The following is a 21,842-nucleotide window of genomic DNA, read 5'->3' on the forward strand; positions in this document are numbered from 1 at the left end:
TTCGTACTTGTTAAAGCAAGGCATTCATTAATTTACTGAAGATGACATCTTTTCTCTAAACTGCCTTTCTTACTATTTATGGAGAAAGACTAGTGCTTTTTTTGTGTATTTTCAAAAGTACAAAAATTCAGGTGTTTCTTGTAAAATGTATATGAATGAATATACTCACTGTCTGTAGGTCACCATGACTATTAAAATAGCAGGGATACAACACAGAATTATGATAATAGCCAAGGCTAACAAAGCCCCTTCTGTGTAACCCACTGCTTGTGCTGCCTTCTTCACACTTGCTACTATGTCAGGCGTTCGTATTTCCAGAATACGCCCTCCCTGACCAAGGTAAGGCTGGAACTCTTTGTTAATATCCAGTAGCTTTCCATCCAGAAACCTTAAGACGAAAAAGACACCAGTATAAGCAAATCCTGTCTTTCCCAAATACAATATGAGTTGCAAAACTGTTGCTACACGAATAGCACATTTTACTTGCAGGCTTTTAGGTTTTTGATCAATAATGTTCACACATTTATCATCAAAAGAGTGACACTTTCAGTACACGATAGGCACATAAATTTACATAGGCACTCATGTTTTATAAATATTTGTTATATCTTTTAGCAGATACTCTATATCAAAGAAATAAATAATAGTGATACTATTGCTCCTAAATATTGCCAACAAGAAAGTTTCATCTTAAGCTATTTGGTAAACATTGAGAAAATGTGATTTTGCACTTCCAGTTAAAATAATTATGTGGGTAGAAAGTATATTTGTACATTGTACATTTTTACCAGAAGGAGAGATTACCATCTGATTTAGTCAAGTTGACAGGCAATAAGAGGCCATTCTTTTGCCTACTTTAATATTCTCCCAATGACATAGAAACGAATAACAAACTCAGTGAGTTTGAAAAGAAAACCTCACATGTAAAAAAAACAGTATTGTCATCAACAGAACAGCATTTTGGATTCATAGATTTAGACATGATCATGTTTGCTTAAGAAAAATGGTTGAAGTTTTATTTTTCATTATTTAATATCAATTGAAGATACTGCTGTTCCATGCTAAACACAGTTTATTGGGTTGCTGTATTGTTTTGATGATATTTGGCAATATGAAGAATACCGCCACTGCTTTACCGATGTGACTTTCATGTTGTCCCTTTCTGAAGAGTTCTCAAAAATAGGATTTTGAAGGTGACACAACAGTGTAGCACTCCACCCAAATTTCCTGACTCTGTGAATGTACTATAAGTGTACAGTAATTACAAAATCTAAAGTGAAACATGCAAGATATAAAGTAAGCTTTTCATTTAAAACCACCGGAGAAACGTTTTCTAATAATGTATCAGAAAAGCTATTATTACAGAAGAGACCTAGCAGTTCATTTTCATCAGTGTCCTTTCTTCTTGGAATGCTGTCTTTGAGATAAAACTTCCATACTATGCTCTCAAGTAAAATCTCATGAAATTGCCTTCATTATAACATACACCTCATCATAGACTACACTACGCTGGAGGCCAAGGACAGTCCTTTAATACAGGGAGATTAGCAATGTGCTCACAAAGCATTTCCTCAAACTCAGAAGACAAGAGGGATTTTGTGTCCTATACTGTTGCAACTGGATTTTATTTTAGCCAGTATCTAACTATATTGATTGAATTACTTGTCCCTGGAAAAAAGTAGTCAGTCATGACGTATTTGTTCCTCCTTGGAGATGCAAAAGTTTGTGACACAAGGTGAAGAGGGACAGGTGGGGGTTTCACTAGTCTTCTGAGTGCCACACCAGGGGCAGTGTGACACATCCTAGCCGTTATTCTTTTCTGAATGGCAGATCTAGAGCAGCTGCCAGGTGGTGGCACAAGGATAAACTCTGAGGGAAGAGTCAGATATATTGTAGATGGATGGAAATAAAATGTTTGCAGACAAAGCAGCAATGTGCACTGTTGTCGAAGCAGATAAGACCAAACGCAGGATCCAAAATGTGTCAAAGAAGCCCTGCCTCCTTTTTTGATTAAGAAAAGGACCAGTAAACCAGAAAGGACAGAATACAACAAGGCTGTTTAACATTCATTGTTACATTGGTAACTAATATGTTTGGATTTACATAGTGGCCAACTGTTCATGAACTAAAAGAAGAAATGCACTAATTTGGAAACATTAACTACACATTCTATTGAGGTCTGTTTCAATGTAAATATTTTTTGATTGCACACTTACCTCATAAATTATACTTAAGGGAAAACAGTAGCCAAAACAAAAATAAGTTAACTAAAACATCTGTCAGTAGAAATCATAACTCTTAACCCCAGACAATGCTCAGAATGTGCTTACTTGAAAAGTTCTTGTCGTGAAATGGCCCTGTTAGTTAATGGGTCAATAGCATACACCATGAGGTCTGATTTGGAGTAATCCTCCTGCTCAAATCCATCCCCGAATCTTCGTGGTCCAATAGACTCCACAACCACTTTTGCCCCTGGAATCTGATCCTGGACATATCGTTCCAAAATCCTGTGTTTTGAATTAATGTTTGGAAGGAAAAATAACTTTTAAAGCAGATTGGGAAGATAGCACTTATTGTACATAAATACATTCAGATCCGATAATCATTGCTACATTGCAGTATTATAATTTCCAAAACAGGTGCTTTGATAAATCCAAGAAAAAAGTTTGAGACATACTCTAGCATTGTCAATATTTACCAAATGAAAGATAAGTTAGTGGTAGTTTCCAAAATTTTGGATACATCAGCAACTACTTTGTGGAGTATCCTTTTTTACTCTTCAATATGGAAAACATAACCTGAAGAAGGCTCCACGGCCGAAACGTTGTGTTTTTTCTCTCTTCTTTTTTTCAGCATGGAATAAACCTATTACTTGTTCCTTTGCAGCCTACGCATGCTGACGCAGCTACCCACCTGAAATAACACACTACTGTTTTGTGTGGAAAAATAAATTAAAGGTTATGTAAGAGTGTTAGAATAATAAATCTTAAAATAAGAGTCTACAATGAAATAACTTCAAGGGTACTGTAAATGTTCTTGCCTATCAGCAAGCATCTACTACACTTCGAGTCTTTGTATCAGAAAAGGCGGACACTCTACACAAATTACCTGGCCTGAACTGGAATTTTTCTTTGCTATGCTGAAAAAACAATATTGAACTGAGATTGATGGTCTTACCCTTGGGAAGGGAAAACTCAGATAAACAGCCTCTTCACAGCTGAGACCACAGCTCTAGCAGTTAATCTTAGAAGCCGTGTTTGGCTCAAAGTTAGAGGGAACTACTTCCCTCATGTTAACTCTGACACCGAACATCAGCATTGTCAGTAAAAAGGAGTCATTATGATGAACAGGAGCATGCAATCTCACGGTGGCAATCTCAAATATGCCCTAAGGCCATATGACAGACATATATGTGTAGAATTGACAATGGGAAAAAATAATTAGTAAAAGTTATGCAGCACATGCCTCCTTCACTGGATCACTGGAACCGATCTGAAAGCAATTTATCAATTTTACTGCCTAATTTAATGATAAAAAGCCTTGAAATAAAATATCTTTTATATGAGATTTTTTCATAGGAGGCTGATTAAAATATTAAAAACATAAATATGCAGAACGTTCTTTCTACATTTGTCTTTATAGTAATCAAACAGCACAAGTCACTATTTGATCTTTGAAAGGTGAGGATAATAAAAATAAATCTGAACACAAGCAAGTGGAACATCTGTTTGGCCCGATAGAGCATGTAGATTAAGGGTGTTTAAGTACGTTTAATGTACAAACGTCAAAAATCAAAGTGTTTCTTCTGCAATTATTTACTACATATCAAAAGAGTGCTTGGCATTCAAATTTTGTACATGCCTTTGGAAATCTGGTATAATTAGGTTTCTATTTGAATGTTTAAAGATAAAAGTGATTCATTACCCAATGAGCTGATCTTTGTTCTGTTCCACGACAGTAGGAGGAACATTTGAAACCACAACTTGCATATCCAGTTGATTGACCACAGATATCTAGAAATAAAAGAGAAAAACTCAATTGATTCTACTCATCCCCCTGGTACCAAACAACAGTCATTGTCTTATCTGAAAACCATGTGCTTATTTAATGTATTCCAAATTCAATAGTACACTAAATATGGAAATCCTACTCTACACGGCTGCCTGGTCCCATATACAGCATCCATGAAATTAAATGTTCATCGGAAATTAACAAACTGCAAACTGTTGTGTGGTTTCACACAGTCACACCGAGAAACTGATTATGTTAACACAATGAGGCTCAGCCCAGGTATTTATGCTCATTTCCCACAATTGAATTAGCAGAGTAAATAGTCTGTACATTGTATATCATAGGGAGTACAAATACATTATAGGAAGCAACTGGATTTATGCACACATATATTTACTGATAATAAATTACATTAGGGGGTTCTGTAGTACATGTTACGATGGTATATGATACAACCAGAAAATAGTAGGAGAGGGAATGAATTCACTCTCCATGATCCCTGTCCTTTCTTTTCATGCTTGAGCCTGAATTGAAGGGTGCTAAATGTTGTCTTGTTTCTGTGATAAGAGTCAAATGGCTTGAGACCTGAGCTGGCTTGGAAGCTAAGCTGAAACATTTGAAAATGAAACAGCAGGTAATATTAAAACAGCTATGCCAATTGGCAGCAAACACGGCATCATCTTGTGTTGTAAATGGCAGCTGAGTTCTACAGTATGTTTGCTCTCAGCACAGCCAAAAAAATATAAATATTTTTGGTTAACAGAAAGCTCAAAGATTTTTCTGAGAGGGATACTTACAACTACTTGTGCACTGCTGCTTAAACCTGCTCCATAGTTGTCTGTGGCAATGACTTCAAATTTAAAATAGGACCTCCGCATGTTTCTGTACATGATTGCTGTTTTAATGACGCCTGTGTATGCCTCAATCACAAAGCCATCCTTGCCATCATTTGATGGCGGTATAATCAACCTGTACTGCATTGCACTGTAATTCCCAGTGTCCTTGTCCGTGGCCTGTGAAACAGAAAAAACAAGTTGAACATGTTTTTTAAAGAAAGAAAAGGTATTTACCAGCACAGCTGAAACCCATTTTTCTTACATTTACATTTTTGCAACTTTTTCAGCAGAGGGAGTCTTTGAGCTACTAAAGCTTAGTGGAAAGTCTGGTACTTCCTATTTCTTAGCCAGCTTGAACATCCAAAGCTCTACTCCGCAGTGACATTGATTTATAACACTTTTTAGGCCTGAAACAGTGCACGCTAAAAGGCAAAAAGATAGCAGCGTGCACCGTACAACCTCTGTCACAAACACAAAGGAGGTATTTTTTTTGTGACGATGTTCCTAATGCTTGCTAGGCTTCAGACTTCACAATTCAAATGAGAAAAGGCAACCCCAGCCTAATTTTAATATACTGTAGACACTTGCAAGTGTTCAAACTTAGATTATTCACATAAATTCATTTTAGTTTCAGCCAATGGATAATAATTATGTTCAGAGGAAAACTGTTTGGATCTGAGAAAACTAGGAAAGAAATCATATAAATCTAAAGCTGTCATCAGATGTCAACTTGTGAATATAATACATGGTTTTGCATTACATTACACATCAGATAAAAGAATAAAACCTTTAACACACAACAAAATACTATGCAGTTAGCATGTTTAACTACAGTAAATTTTATTGGCTAGGTAAACAATATTTTTGGATAAAACAAAAATGACTTTGTTGCTTTGGACGTTGAAAACCAGGTAAGGAAATATCTGCATGATAACTTTACAGTAAATATTCATAAAGAGTGCGGACTTAATAAAGAGTGAGCACCAACATGACGGAAATATTGGGTTTTCAAAAATATAAGATAGCACATAACAGAAGGAAACTAACTCATTCAGGGTTTTTCTTCACTAGGTTTTAGCCATTATACAGAAGGAAAATGCATGGTCTCATGAATTGGATTAAGTTAATTTCTAAAAAAGACATACAGTACATATCCTGAGTATTCTTATATAGCTAGAAAGACTAATTTTATACCCCCTTTTCTTGAAGAAAAACAATGTACAAATAAAAATAAATTCTTCAAAAGAAAAATCAATTTACGGCACAGGTGACAAGCATGCATCCCACCATTGATATACGTTCAGTACTGTATACCATATAATGTCATCAATAAATCATAATAAATCAATGTTTCTGCAGTATTCAAAGCCATAGTATTACAATTTGTCTTCCCTTTTTGATACAGTACTATACTGTTTCAATGTAATCTTTTTCTGAAACTACTTTGTTGAAGGATTTAAAGTAGATTAGCTTAATCTGGGAGCTGCTGAGCTGCTTTTTGTGAATCCATATAAAGATCTGTAATGTATTTTCATTAATTCGGCAAGTATTAGACATTGAAAATACGTGATAAACTGCGCTAAACACTTACTGTGAACAAAATTCAAAAGCTTATAAGTTAACAATAGGAAAGAGTGGAATCCAGCTGTTATATGCCACCCCTTGAGCATCTGCACGCCTTGACAAATAAGACAAAATGCTGCTAGTCAGAAAATAATTGTATATCGTTTGAATAGTGTTGTAAGAAGACAGGGAAATTGTTTATTGGGAAATTGTGTGCATTTCCATTTTTGTTTAACTTCCAGTGTCTGCTGTTGTGTGGCAGAGCTGATATAACACTTTCTCTACAGGCATCTCAATCCAAAGCTTCATTTTAACCAATTCAACATTCATTTTTAACAAGTAATCTTAAACTTTAAAGACTGAAGCTGTTGCCTAGGATCATGACTATCACCATGTAACATTTATAATAACTACAGTAACTATTTGCAAGGAAAAATACCAAAAACTACTTTATTATTGATACCTCTGGGACCACAGCCTTCATAATAATTGACATCTACAGTGTTTAACACCACGATGAAACGTACTCTGGCTAAAGTGACTATTAGCGTTTTCAGACAGTGGTGAAACATGGAAATTCTTAAATGAAGATTGGGAGGGACAACAACAACCAAGGCTTTTGCCCAAGCTGTTCTAAATCATAATCATTCCCAATGTCATTTCTCGTAGCTATTGAAACAAATCATATGTAAATATCTCCTTTTTTGCCTTTTGTCCCAGGCATCCCTCCTCCACCTTCATATTTGCAGCTGCCCCTTGGGTAATCTTCATTTTGCATCGGAGTTCCCAGCCTGCCAGAGTCAAATCTCACTATACCTTAATACGCAACAAACATTTTAAAATGCAGCAGATTCATGGGTGTCGTTATTCCTCATTAAATACTCATCAATCAAGCAATTATATTTATGAATCTGGAGAAAGACTATATGGGATGGCTTGTTTTGTCCTGTTATTAATGAAAGACAAGACCAATTATCCTCTTACTTGGACTTTCAATACAGAGGTAAATGTCCTTGCATCTTCTGCCACTCCGCCAAGGTAGAGTTTCTTCGTAAAAACTGGAGGGTGATCATTTTCATCTTGGACCTCAATAAACACTTTTGCCGTGTTGCCTGGTAAAATAGTGATATAACACTGATGATAAAAATGTGTGTATACATATTTGAAATATAACATAAATTATGTTTTCGTTTTGACCACTTATTGACAATTTCTATAATTGTCACTTTTATTTCCGTTACCAACACTGAATGGCAATTTATGTTTCATGCATGTATTGATATGCTGATTCACATTCATACATACAGTATGGACACTTTCATGACCTCCTGTAATGTAAAAGGCAGAGTCATCAGAACTAAGCCAGTGAATGCGTAATGGGAACGCCAAATACACAAACCTATTTATCACATAACCAAATGCTTTGCTAAAGATACAATGTAGGGCGTTACAAAATATCTCCACACATTTTTGTTCTTCCTGCTGTCATCCTAATGGGATGTAAAATGGTGTACTTTAAATAAACTACCAGATAATGAAGTAGAAACCTCGACATTTTGATATGCAAACTTCAATTAGAAAGAAAATTAAGAACATAAAAAAGGTTACAGATGTGAGGAGGCTAGTTGGCTGATTGGGCTCATTTGATTGCAACTGTCTTATTGACCCAAAGATCTCTTCCAGCCATTTCTTGAAAGATCTTGAAAGGAAATCAGCTCTAACAGCATACTCAGGCAGTTTGTTTCAGACCCCCATAAAGATAATCTGTTCAACAAAGTGTACTCTAATCAGTGCAGGGACACTCTGGCCCAGCATGGCGCTGCAATAATAGAGTGGTTCTTTAACAAAAAGTTTTCATGCAGCCACCTCCTTTGGAACAAATTAAGTGTCCATCAACATAGAAGAATAAGATTCTTCCCACTGGTAATAGCAGTCATATGTTCTAGAACATGGTTTGATTTGATCAGGTTTTATAGTCAGATTACTTTTTTTACAAAACTTTTTTTGTTGCAAACCAAAGAACAGCTGAAAGATGTTTGTTTTGGAAATATGAGCTGTAAGATTACCTAAACATGAAATATACAGTACCTGTTCTGTTATCATAAAAACAATACTCACATTGCAGACTCCTGCCAGTACTGATGTGTATACATTCATCTGATTTTAAATATTTGAACAATCAAAGTACAAACAATAGGATGCATATAAAAGGCTGAAAGAACTGAACATTTATATTTTAGAACAGAGAAGCCTTTAAGAGCATCTAATAAAAGTATTTAAATTCCTCAAAGACAAAGTCAACACAATTGACTTCTTCAGAATCAACAATGAAACACGAACCAGAAGACACAAGCAGAAACTACAGTATGTGGAAGTGCATTTAAAACTGAGAACAGGAGGCACATCTTTACACAAAGGACTGTGGGAGTACGGAGCAAGCTACCCAGCTATATTGGTGAAGACAACAGCCTGCCTTCTTTCATTAAGATCCTTGGATCAATTAGCTACTAAATACCAAACTGACTAGATGGGCTGAATGACCTCCTCTTGTAACCTTTCTTATGTTCACATATTCATATAAAAGTCATAAACCAAACTGCTTTAATTGCGGGGTAGAAAGGCAGTAAGGCAACTGTAGTTAATCTTATGCTTTTATTTATAGAATAATGATTGGTTAAAATGTGCATTAAGAAGACATATTTAAAAATAACTTTCAAGTTAAATTGATTGTAACCATTACTTCTGCTTAATTAAGAACAAATAAACTGAATTTGGCTAATAAGGCCATGACAGTCTTAATCTGCTAAATCATGCCTGTTAGTGCCTGATGTTTTAAATCTTTTAATATTTAAAAACAGCATGAGCCTTCTAATTAATTTCTCCATAATAAGAAAATAAATTCAATGAATGAGCATTTTTGCGTTTTTAAAAAAACAGGAGATGGAAAATTATGTATTGGTATGAGTTCCATATCCGTTAGATGAACAAGACATGAAAAACAGAGATCACAGTTTTGAAGTGTTGTGTTCTTCATTTGCTCATTGTTTGGCTTTAACAATATTCCATACAACCAATATCTTGCAGAATGCTTTTCAACACTTATGACTGAAAGCTTACTTTTTGAGGGAACACGCAGATTGGACCTCACTACTTGCATAGAGTCAGCCTGCACACGTAGGATGTAGCTGGTGTTGGTTTCGTAGTCTAAAAGCTTCCTGAGGGAGATGACTCCTGTGCTGTTATTAATGGTAAATTCACCTGAGAAAAACACATGGCATCATAACAAATACAAGTAGTTCAGGTGGGGAGCTGCATCAGCATGCGTAGTCTGCAAAGGAACAAGTAATAGGTTTATTCTGAAGACAGAAGAGAGAAAACACAACGTTTCGGCTGTAAAGGCTTCTTCACGTGTGAGCCATTATTTCAGCATGGAATAAACCTATTACTTGTTCCTTTGCGTAACAAATACAATACTCTTTAAAGATGTGCCTGTTTGGAGAAAATGACAATTGTTATTCTTCAATTTGCAGAAAACATACTATATGCAGTTGTGTGTGAACACAAATAGTGACAGGCTTTTAAAATGCACAGAAACTGAAAGAATGCATTTCCATGCTTTGTATTCGCAGAAGTGTACTTTAGTATATGCATCACTGTGATGTTTTGAGGTACACTAGTTTTAAGCCAAAAGTCCTTCATATTTCCACTTCTGTGAGCACTGAGTGAGTTTATACAGTATGTGGGTGGTTTAGGATCACATGGTGGCTTAGTTTGCAGACAAAAAATGCACAACACTAATTGTGAATGTTTTTCATATCAACAATAAACTTTGAATGCACATTTAATTCTTCATGTTTTCCAAGCCAGGATTAATTCAGGAACATTTTCATTCATATTGTGATCCTATTTTTATTCACATGTGATCCAACCTTCTTTTAGCACATATTTGTTTTGAGAAAGCAGCAATCTCATTTTCGCATCTTGATTAGATACCTTGAGAGACACTCTGTGTGCAGTGTGTGTGACCATTGCATTAAATTAGATTATATCGCCTTGTTATCTATTAATGCTTTAACATAATCATTGAAGCAAGCTCCGTCTAGTGTGAAGAGACGCAGGGCAAAAAAAGCTCTGGAAATTATGTAAAAAGTACTTTTGAAAATGCCACAGCTTCTTAATAGAATTTGAGAAGAAAGACGTTAATTTATATCAGTCTTTTTGAGTAATTAACAAATCGGTTTGGTGTTCAGCAAGATTAAATTACAAATGAGTCCTCACTGTAATGTATAATTGTAACATAGCTTATTGATTAAGCATGTTTTATTCACTTACCGCCTTCATTCCCTGCGACGATGGAGTAGACAATGGTTTGGTTTATAGCAGCTGCCAGTATCACACCAACCACTGTTCCAATGGGAGCGTTTTCACTCACAGGGGGTGGCCTGTGTACATGTTTAAAAAAAGACAAAAATTCCATTAATAGAACATTTGTATGCAAAGATATGCACTCTGGCATTCTGACAAGAGCTGTTGCTATGTAGACTCTCAAGAACACACTTAAGAGACAAGGAACTTTGATGCCCTTTAGGAAGACTTAGTTCTGTGCTGTTATACTGCACAATAATCCTGCTAATGTTCATTTCTCAATAGGTGAGGGAAATTCGATTTAATCAGCAGCAGTATATATACTAAAGCACTGTAAGTAAAACCAAAAGCAACAACATGAAGGCAGACAAAAGGGTTCTCATTATCTTTATTTGAGTAAGGCTCCATTGATACATTGATTTTCAGATTTAACAGTATAATGTGCAGCTTGGATTTGAATACTGCATACATGACAAACTTAACACTTTAGGTACTCTAGATGTAAAGATATTTTTACAAACTTCTGAGTACAGCAAAATTTGAAATGTTTTACTCCCCTTAAGTGATTTTGTTGACAGCAGTCATGGCATTTCTGAACATAATTAGAGACTGTTTATAGCATCTTCCAGGTCTTCAACTGCCTTGAAGAAATAGATTTCTGATGCAAAACATGGTAAATGTATAATAATACTCCTTTAGGTGATCAACAATTCAGGTAAAAGTACGGGATTGCAAGTGTTTTATGGTAATAAAGTAAAGTGTAAACATAAGACTCTAGAAAAAACTATGAATGGAACCCCACAGAGAAATATTGAAATATGTCGTCATGGTTTCTACTGAGGCACAGTTGGTGCCTTTTCCAACAAGAAAGAATGGCTAAAAAAAGCAAGTGCCTTTTTACATTCTACTGGTAAATCAAATAATATTACCACATGAAACTGCACAGTGCAAAAGAAACGAACTCAAGGAGGAGATGTTCTCCTTCCTGCACATTTCTTTCCAGTAATCAGATTATTTTTTCTGGCCTGTGATGAGTGACAGATCATTTTATTAGTGCTAGGATACCAGTGTGACCACTTGGAGTAGATATGCATCGGTGGTACCAGTGTCAGTGTCAATGTACCTGACTGATACACAGGGAGACATTTAAAACTGAGCCCCAGAATGGGAAAAAGAAACAGATTTTGAAAGGAAATGAGGAAAATGAGACACAGGAATGTTGTTTCATTTTATAGTTGTCTTGTAGTTAGTAAACAGAAAAAAGTCTGTGCTGTATTTTACTCTTTAAATTTAAATTGTACAGTACATGACGGTACATTATTTTTATACACCATATATACACCTTTAAACACATCACATGTAATTAGAGCTTTAATTTACTGTCTACATCCAGACCCTTAAAAATGGTGCCTAAAGATTATACCTGGAATATTGTCAGATTTAGCTGCGTAAAGAAAAAAAATACAGATTTTTATTTTACACATTTCATCTTCAATATTTACTTTTTTAACCCAATGAAATAAAGTGTAATATGAAGTCTTGTTTTACAGTTGATGTCAGTCTACACAGAATTTTTTTAAAGGTTAACAATCTTTGGTTTTAATTAAATAAAATTGATTGATAGACTTAATACTGGTATCTGTATTTGCCTGGAGATTCCAATATCCACACATGTCAATAGTCACACGGAACAGAGAGGTTACTGACACTGACACTGAAGCAATGGCTGAACTGTATAGAAAAATACATACCAGAATCCTGTTACTGGATTATTAAGACACACTAGCCCTAGATGAGTTTATATTAACAGTTAAAGGAAACAAGAGATAGTAACTGTAACCATGAAAATCACTGAACCCTATCTGCAAGGAAAAAAACATAAACTATATAACAACTTGCCAAGACAGTGATAAAAAAACAATGAAACAGAAACAGAAACAGGTTCTGACCAGGTTGATAAAGCAGACTTGATAATTTCATAAAGCTGACAACAATCTGTGGAAGACAATAGACTACTTTGTTTTCTACTTGCTTTCTACAAGTTTGAAAGCTCCTGGCATTTTTTGAAGAACGCTGTCTTAACAATATCAAGCTCAATAATTACTATGAGAAAAAAGCCACACCTCTAAATGGATGATATCTTGTGAGAAGTAGAGCAATTGTCAACCTGTTGGCTTTTTTATTACTCCGGGTGTTCTGTCTTTTTGACCTTGAAAACTCTGTATGTTTTAGAATATTTATAACAATGGAATAATCATATACCTGTAGATGTAATGAATGACAAGATGTGAGTCTCCTCTTCAGGGTTCACACTTTCTCACTATACATCTGCCATGTAAAATGATGGAATTCCTGAGACTCCTTTAGTGCTACAGTTCTTTTTCTCATATTGTACACACAACAATAAAATCAAGATTAATCTAAGTCACCTTAATTTTTTTAAGAAGAAAAATAAAAATAAATGCTTTCCCACCATGAAGCAGTGAAAAATACCAAGAAGACCAAGACTGTACTCAGCAAGTCTCAATTTACTTATTCTTCTTCCTCCATCACCACTAATCCTGACAAGGCATAAGAACCTGGTGCCGAACAGATGTTTAACAGATGTGCTGAAGGGCAAGGGCTTGGCTGGCTAATTGTACACCTGCAATAACATTAGCTCGTATGCAAGCAATGACTACTGTACATTGATCATGCACTCCACATGCCATTAAAAATGTATAAAAGATGTACAGATGCAGCCATTCAAAATGCGTGAGGTATTTCGCGGCATACCCCGGTGGGCGTGTCACAGTATCACGCGGTATGACGCAGTTAACGTGGTGTCACGTGGTTAACTATCCGGCGTCGCCTTGTAAAACCGCCAGGGGGAGCTTAACCTCTCATGTACAGCATTTGAGCCTTTAATTTTGAACTGTGTATTACAGCATGTTAATCATCAGTCATTAAAATGTTGGTATATTTTATGAAAGCAAGATTGCTCAGTTGGACAAAAGTACACAGCCTACCTTTATCATAAATATTTATGCATCAAAGCCTTTACTGAAGATATTACTAATAGTATTAATAATGGATGACTTTAGACAAGCTGTATACTCAAAGTATAATTTCTTTAGCACATTTGTACAAGCACTTGGAATCTGTCCAAGCCATACTTTGTCAGGCATTTTGTTTTACTTCAACGGGCATAAAAACTTCCTTGCTTTTAACAGGGCGTTTCATAATTTCTAACTACGAAAATGATTTAAAATGCGACACTTATCATTCAACTAGAGCTTAAAATATCACAAGGATCCTCAAGAGCACAGCAAAGAGTGTATTAAAAGACACTTGTATTTATCAACGCTTTCTTTTCCGTATACCAGATTTTATGGAACCACTTCAGAGGGGTGTCAGCCAGTCAGATTCCAGGATTCGGCACTTTAAAGGAAAAATACACACCGGTATTCCATTTCTCCCTAACGATTTTAAGCATCGAAGTATTTAACTAGCATGTGAAATAGCGTGTGAAAAAGTGGTAGTTTTAAGCTTTTCTGCTAATATAATATGGAATCGATATTGATTTAAATCGTGTTCTGATTTAAATCGCAAACGCGTGTTTAATTATATGTGTTTTTTAATCATAATCAGGCTAATGCAACATAAATTGATACAGTATCTTTGTCTTCTAAGCATCTTAATAAACTTTCAGCATAGCTTTCTACCCGTCAAGATTTATATTTCTTGGGATTTTGGGATCAAACGTGGAAGGATTAGATTATAATCGTTTTTATTTGTCAAATACGTGATTGTATTTCTGAATGTTATGTGACACCTACAGTAGTTCACTGCTTTAAATACATCGAATTAAGAAAGTTATGTGTAGCACTTTAGATCTTTTTTCTGAACCAGGGAAAATCTGATCATGTTTCTCTATAACAATAATAAAAAAAACTTTATTTTACATATCGCCTTTAAAAGTGGCATCTCAAAGCAATACAGTAGATCGAAAAACAGTTAAAAGGGACCAGATTAAATACCAGACAATCGCAAACGCATTTTCAATAAAATTATTTTATTCATTCAGCAGTTTGTGAGAGGAACATCCAGCAGGGAGAGACACACACACCGGTTTTCATTGACAAAATTGTTTTTTTTCAATTCCTTTTGTCTAACAGGAATGTTTTGTTTGTGGACAAACTGTTAGACAAGAGGAAAAGACCGCCTCCTCCTACGAAGCATTAATCGCGTATCTAAGGAAAATTGCAGTATACCTTTGTTCATGCACATCATTATACAGTACAGTATCTCAATTTGTATTTCGATAAAAAAAATCGTTTGCCCAGCCACTACTGTTGTTATTGTTTTTATCCTGTAAAGCGTTTTCTTTTTCTGCGTTTTCCATTTCCTTTTTCTGATCACTCGCTTTCTGGATACACATCTCACCTGTCCTGTTCTTTGTTTTCCTGGTTTGCTGATTATGCCTGCTGCGGTCCACTCCTACCCTCACACCTAAAGAATACTATTTTAAATTTCTTGGCGCAGTTCATTAACCCTTGTATGTGCTGTCCGCGCCCAAAATGCAATTAAAAAAAAGTAAAAAACCGCGCTCAAAATGCAATTTAGAGCTTAATAAGATACACTCCACAGGCAAAATTAAAGACAAAATTAAAGACGATTAAAATCTGTAATCTTTCCACTTGTACTGTGAGTCATCGGACAGTTTCTGCTTTGTGTAAGGATGGTGAGAAAGCTGTGTTCAATGTATTTAAGGGACTCAGAAGTAAAAGAAGATGCTTCATATTGCGTGACTAATTTTAAAAACCAAGTTATAAATGCAGACGCTCCCTCGGTGCCGCGCCGGGTGTAAATATCAAAGTATACATTCCCAACAAGAATTGTACCCATCTGTCAAACAAATAAAACACCTTGAATTGAATTGAGGGAGAGATGGGGGTAGTGGGACAGAGATACTGTAGACAGACTCAAGGCAAATAAGATACTTATGGGTACGCAGGCATTCACGACAGCAACATACGAAACGTTTGCACGTACTGTATAGTTAAGTTATTACTTGGTTTTCAAAGTGCAACGAAATACAATATTGTTGTTGCTGCTGTTCTGGTTGTTTTTATCCCGTAAAGCGTTTTGAGAAGCCACCTTTAAAGGCGATATATACTGTAAAACCACTGATTCTTATGGAATGTGCTCCGCAGGAGATTCAAATTTTTATTTATTTATTTTTTAATCGCGTATCTTAGGAAATCTCAGTATAACTTTGTTCATGAACAGTGGCATGTTACATTATCATTCGTTTTTTTAACAAGGCTCGCCAGCTAATATGAATCGAAACCTGTCTTGCTAGCTTTTAAAGTCGTGCATGTGTAAACTGTACTAGAGGGCATGCAAGTTACTCTGCCCCTTTCAGCGGCAGGGAGTCCCTCTGCTGCAACACACAGCAGACAGAACGGGAGACTATTGCCTTTCATATCTGACACCAGTGAAGTAAAAGGGGTGTCTAAAGGGGTGATTTTAGACCACATTTTAGTTACTTTATTTTGTTTACTTTTAACATTTCTGTAATTTACAGTAGATGTCACAATAGAAGCCCGGAGCCTATTATACTCAGTCTAGCCTTGGATCCTCTGAGTCCCTTGACTCAGTTATTGCATATTAATTTCTTGAGATACGCGATTCCATATTATATTCCCTTTTAATCAAATTCTAAAAGTATGCTTGTTGACTCCGGTATCGCGTTACTTAAAGACTTCGATGCTTAAAATGTTTAGGGAGAAATGGAATACTGGTGTGTATGTTTTCTTTAAAGTACCGAGACCAGCCATATACTGAACGTTTAAGTTCCAAAATTAATATCGTTTATGGACTTCACACGCGTTGCAGTATGCTCCTATTCTTTTTATGCTCAGGCACTAAAATCTCCCTTCTGCTTTGTGTAAGGATGGTATCAAGAGCAATCTTAAGTGGTGAGAAAGCTGTGTTCAATGTATTTAAGGGACTCAAAAGTAAAAGAAGATGCTTCATATTGCTTGACTAATTTTAAAAACCAAGTTATAAATGCAGACGCTCCCTCGGTGCCGCGCCGGGTGTAAATATCAAAGTATACATTCCCAACAAGAATTGTACCCATCTGTCATGCAAATAAAACACCTTGAATTGAATTGAGGGAGAGATGGGGGTAGTGGGACAGAGATACTGTAGACAGACTCAAGGCAAATAAGATACTTATGGGTACGCAGACATTCACAACAGCAACATACGAAACGTTTGCACGTACTGTATAGTTAAGTTATTACTTGGTTTTCAAAGTGCAACGAAATACAATATTGTTGTTGCTGCTGTTCTGGTTGTTTTTATCCCGTAAAGCGTTTTGAGAAGCCACCTTTAAAGGCGATATATACTGTAAAACCACTGATTCTTATGGAATGTGTTCCGCGGGAGATTCAAATTTTTATTTATTTATTTTTTAATCGCGTATCTTAGGAAATCTCAGTATAACTTTGTTCATGAACAGTGGCATGTTACATTATCATTCGTTTTTTTAACAAGGCTCGCCAGCTAATGTGAATCGAAACCTGTCTTGCTAGCTTTTAAAGTCGTGCATGTGTAAACTGTACTAGAGGGCATGCAAGTTACTCTGCCCCTTTCAGCGGCAGGGAGTCCCTCTGCTGCAACACACAGCAGACAGAACGGGAGACTATTGCCTTTCATATCTGACACCAGTGAAGTAAAAGGGGTGTCTAAAGGGGTGATTTTAGACCACATTTTAGTTACTTTATTTTGTTTACTTTTAACATTTCTGTAATTTACAGTAGATGTCACAATAGAAGCCCGAAGCCTATTATACTCAGTCTAGCCTTGGATCCTCTGAGTCCCTTGACTCAGTTATTGCATATTAATTTCTTGAGATACGCGATTCCATATTATATTCCCTTTTAATCAAATTCTAAAAGTATGCTTGTTGACTCCGGTATCGCGTTACTTAAAGACTTCGATGCTTAAAATGTTTAGGGAGAAATGGAATACTGGTGTGTATGTTTTCTTTAAAGTACCGAGACCAGCCATATACTGAACGTTTAAGTTCCAAAATTAATATCGTTTATGGACTTCACACGCGTTGCAGTATGCTCCTATTCTTTTTATGCTCAGGCACTAAAATCTCCCTTCTGCTTTGTGTAAGGATGGTATCAAGAGCAATCTTAAGTGGTGAGAAAGCTGTGTTCAATGTATTTAAGGGACTCAAAAGTAAAAGAAGATGCTTCATATTGCTTGACTAATTTTAAAAACCAAGTTATAAATGCAGACGCTCCCTCGGTGCGCTGCTCTGGTGCGCCGGCTGTTACACAGTGCCTGTCTGCCGTAAGCGTTACAATATACATACCCAACACTGCTTGTACCCATCTGTCATGCAAATAAAACACCTTGAATTGAATTGAATTGAGGGGAGAGGGGGGGAATACTAAAGCCAATACTGGCTCAATACCCTCAATGGGCTTTGACGTGCTAATGCGTTGGTTTAACAGTCCGGGTGTGGCAGGCTTCCAATGTCAACTCGACTCGATTGGAAGACAATGAACGTATTTTAGCCCTAAATGAATTAATAGCAAACATGGTTTACATAAAATACATTTTTCCAAGAAAGTTTATAATAATACGATCTATAGTTGAAATCTGAGCCTACTTTAAAAATAAAGGAAAAGCATTTTCAGAGAGTAATCATGCTGTGTTTATGTAGAAAAAGCGATTAGGTTTACGAGCAATCTAATTACCTATTCGCTTAAAACGCTATTAAAAATTTACTCTGTTGCACACACACACACAATAGAAGCAGGCACCGCTGTCAGAAGGGAAGATATGTTCAAAATATCGCAAATATCGATCATGTTGCGATATTTTGAAATATAAAAGTCAATTGATTGTCCATAATATCGCTATTCTATTTTTTCGAAGAAATGTTTGTTAAAAGAAAAGACCAGCACCAGCTGGATTCGAAAACACAACCTGTCAGCTGGTAGTCACGTCTACAAGACAGCTCACATGAACAGGCAGGCGAAACAGCCCTACACAGCCCTGTCGCAGCACACGAATACCATTATTAAATTCTTTAGATACGCGATTCCATATTATATTCCCTTTTAATCAAATTCTAAAAGTATGCTTGTTGACTCCGGTATCGCGTTAGTTAAAGACTTCGAAGCTTAAAATGTTTAGGGAGAAATGGAATACTGGTGTGTATTTTTTTCTTTAAAGTACCAAGACCAGCTATACACTGTATGTTTATGTTCCAAAATTAATATCGTTTATGACCTTCACACGCGTTACAGTATGCTCCTATTCTTTTTATGCTCAGCTACTAAGATTTCCCTTCAGTGGTAAAATTCAATACCTACAACGGGCACAGCAAAGACGTTTACTGTCTTTCTACGACAGACCAACGGACCACGAGTGCCCCTGTCGGTCAACCAATCACGTACTGCGGTGCCCCGCGTCATCTTGCGTCATACTGAGCGACGTCACCTGCGGTACGTGTCTGTAACGCGCACTTTGAATGGCTGCATCTGTAGTTTAACCTTGAGTTGGAAACTATTATGCTATGTTAGCTGCAATGTGTTGCAAACCTGGTTAAAAAAACTTGAATTGTTATCAAATCTGCTAAAGCCAGTATCAAGTGAATAAAATAAATAAAATACCCAGCTTCATTTACAGTGTAGGATCCCATAGCCCTTCACAGCATCATCAGGATTTTATAGCAATTGTTTACAAAGATAATACTGTATGTAAACACCTAAAACAATAACAACGAATACTTGTTAGAACGGTTATGATTGTAATTATTGGAAAAACCGTGACTAATGATAAGGTATAAAATAATAAGGAATAATGCTCAGGATATATTCACCAGATGTCATGCTTTAGGAACAGCCCTGTTCATCTGGCCAAGCATCCCTAATGTCCCAAGGGGTGTAAATTATTATTAAGTGTTTCATATTATTTATATTATATTTTTTTTTTGCATGTTTCTGAAGTATGTCAATTCATTCTGAATGGCAAAAATGAAGAACAGAGAGGAACAGAGAAGAACACAGAAAACATCACCACAACCTTCAGAGTGCCCAAAATTGGGTCACTTATACCTTTAGTCTTTAGAATCATTGTAAATAAGCAGTTTCTAGACATATATTCCTTTTGAATAGAAAACAACAAAGCTGCTGCAAAAAAGAATTGAATTACAATTCGTGTAATTAGCACAATAATGCTGCTTTCGTTCTTGCAGCATATTACAGTAGATAATGAACACCTGAAACCTGTTCTTTTTTCCTTTTGATTTAGAGGGATAACGGAGTCAATAGGAAATCTGATAAAAAAGGCAAAGTGGTGGATACTATTGGCTCCTCACTTTTAGCCCACACAACACAAGGCATTAAATACAATTTTAATTACATGTAATTAGATCATTAGAAACCAGGTATAAATAGAGTGCCAATTACACATGAGGGATCTGTATTTGTGAATAAATTAGGTTTTTACAGTGATATCATGCAGAATAAAGTGGCAGTGATTGAAATAAAAGAGTCAAACACCTATCTGCATGCTTACTTTTAATGTCTCATTCTTACTGAATGGCAGCTAAACATTGATTCACATGCATTTGAGACGACACGTATTGAGAAGATGTACTCATTTTCCTTCACAAAAAGAGCAGAAAATGGAAAGGGCAGAAGGAATCGCAGTTGACTGCAGAGGCAGTGGCAGAGGACTGAGACAATACTAGCAAACTAAGGCTGAGATAAGCTGTACTTCATATTTTTAAAAGGACGAGAATATTGTTCTCTTGAGCAATCACATATAGAGTACCCATTTTTGTAAAAACATTTTAAAATATTTTTAGCACAGTTAAAAAAATATTTAAATGGTTTTCTAAATTGCTGTACAATTAACTCTACCAGGGCACCGATCCAGTGTAGGAACTCATGGTCTGTGGTAGGAAAGCTACATCATACTGTATGTCTGTGGAACAAGATCAAGCTGCAATGCAAGTTGAGCCCTTCCACTGTCAGCTGATGGTGCATTCTTTAGTGTGAGACTTTTAAACATTTCCTAAAATGTCACCATTGTCTCTATTATCTTTACAGAGGTGATGACAACAGCATTACCACTTATCACTCTGCTCTGTTCTGATTTCAGAACTAAGCAATGCTGGTTCTGTGCAGACCTGGAATGGGAGACTTCCAGAGAAAACCAGGATGCTACTTTAAGTGATGTTGGTGAACCAGTAGGTACACCACAGTTTCCAAGTCCATGGGCCATTATGGTGATCGGAGACAGTAATAAATAATAGTATAATCTAAACAATTTATATAATAAGCCCTTTTGCAAAATGTTTAATTGGTACTTTATTCTGAACCCATTTTTCTTACTTCATATGCACTTCAGCTCAGGCTGGTGGCACAAAATAATTGCTGTGCATCACCCAGGTGTGTTCTGTACCTCAGTTTAGGACGAAGTGGGTCCAGTCCTACATGTAATATCCTATAAGATTCCGAGATGAAAAATACTATATAAATGCAAGGAATTAGGTATAGTAGATCTGTTTTTATTTAAATACCACAATGCTTCTTCGACTGTGCTCTGTTACTTACATGGTTAGTGGTCACTTGCATATGAATACAAGTATTTCCCTGAACCTTTAAAACCTTAATTTTTCAATTTTTTTTATTTGGTTTTGCATATTTATGCAGTAGTAACAATGCAAGCATCAAATCATTGCTTTCAGTTTAGAACTAAGGAAAAATACAACTCACCTCCTGTTTCTGACTTTTAATGAAGCAAAAACTAATGCTATTTGACAACATAGGTTTAGGTGTTTTTTAGTCTGTTATGTATTCTGGACTTGATATAGCCTTTAACCTACATCGTAGGACAAGTTTTCACATTTCATTAATGTACTTCTACTGAAAAGAGACATGCTGAATAATAATGCATATTAAGTAGCAAGGGCATGCCTTCTTTCAGCTGTTTTAATAGTCTAAAGAACCTGTCATCTGTGTATCATTAATAAGTGTTGCCTAC

General features: G+C 36.0%; 1 protein-coding gene across 1 annotated transcript in view; it reads right to left on the reverse strand.

The window, feature by feature from the left end:
- The window catches only part of pcdh15b (protocadherin-related 15b), a 190,866-nt gene that overhangs the window by 19,120 nt on the left and 149,904 nt on the right, over positions 1-21,842 (reverse strand). The window contains exons 23-29 of the mRNA XM_088915772.1: positions 10,743-10,852; positions 9,528-9,668; positions 7,395-7,522; positions 4,809-5,024; positions 3,925-4,013; positions 2,331-2,507; positions 170-388 (exon numbers count right to left, since the gene is read on the reverse strand). Of these exons, the coding sequence (XP_088771898.1) occupies positions 170-388; positions 2,331-2,507; positions 3,925-4,013; positions 4,809-5,024; positions 7,395-7,522; positions 9,528-9,668; positions 10,743-10,852 (1,080 nt within the window). The remainder of the gene's footprint in view (positions 1-169; positions 389-2,330; positions 2,508-3,924; positions 4,014-4,808; positions 5,025-7,394; positions 7,523-9,527; positions 9,669-10,742; positions 10,853-21,842) is intronic.

The sequence above is a fragment of the Atractosteus spatula genome, chromosome 5 (genome assembly GCF_055471065.1).
Source record: "Atractosteus spatula isolate fAtrSpa1 chromosome 5, fAtrSpa1.hap1, whole genome shotgun sequence".
NCBI classification, from domain to species: Eukaryota; Metazoa; Chordata; class Actinopteri; order Semionotiformes; family Lepisosteidae; genus Atractosteus; species Atractosteus spatula.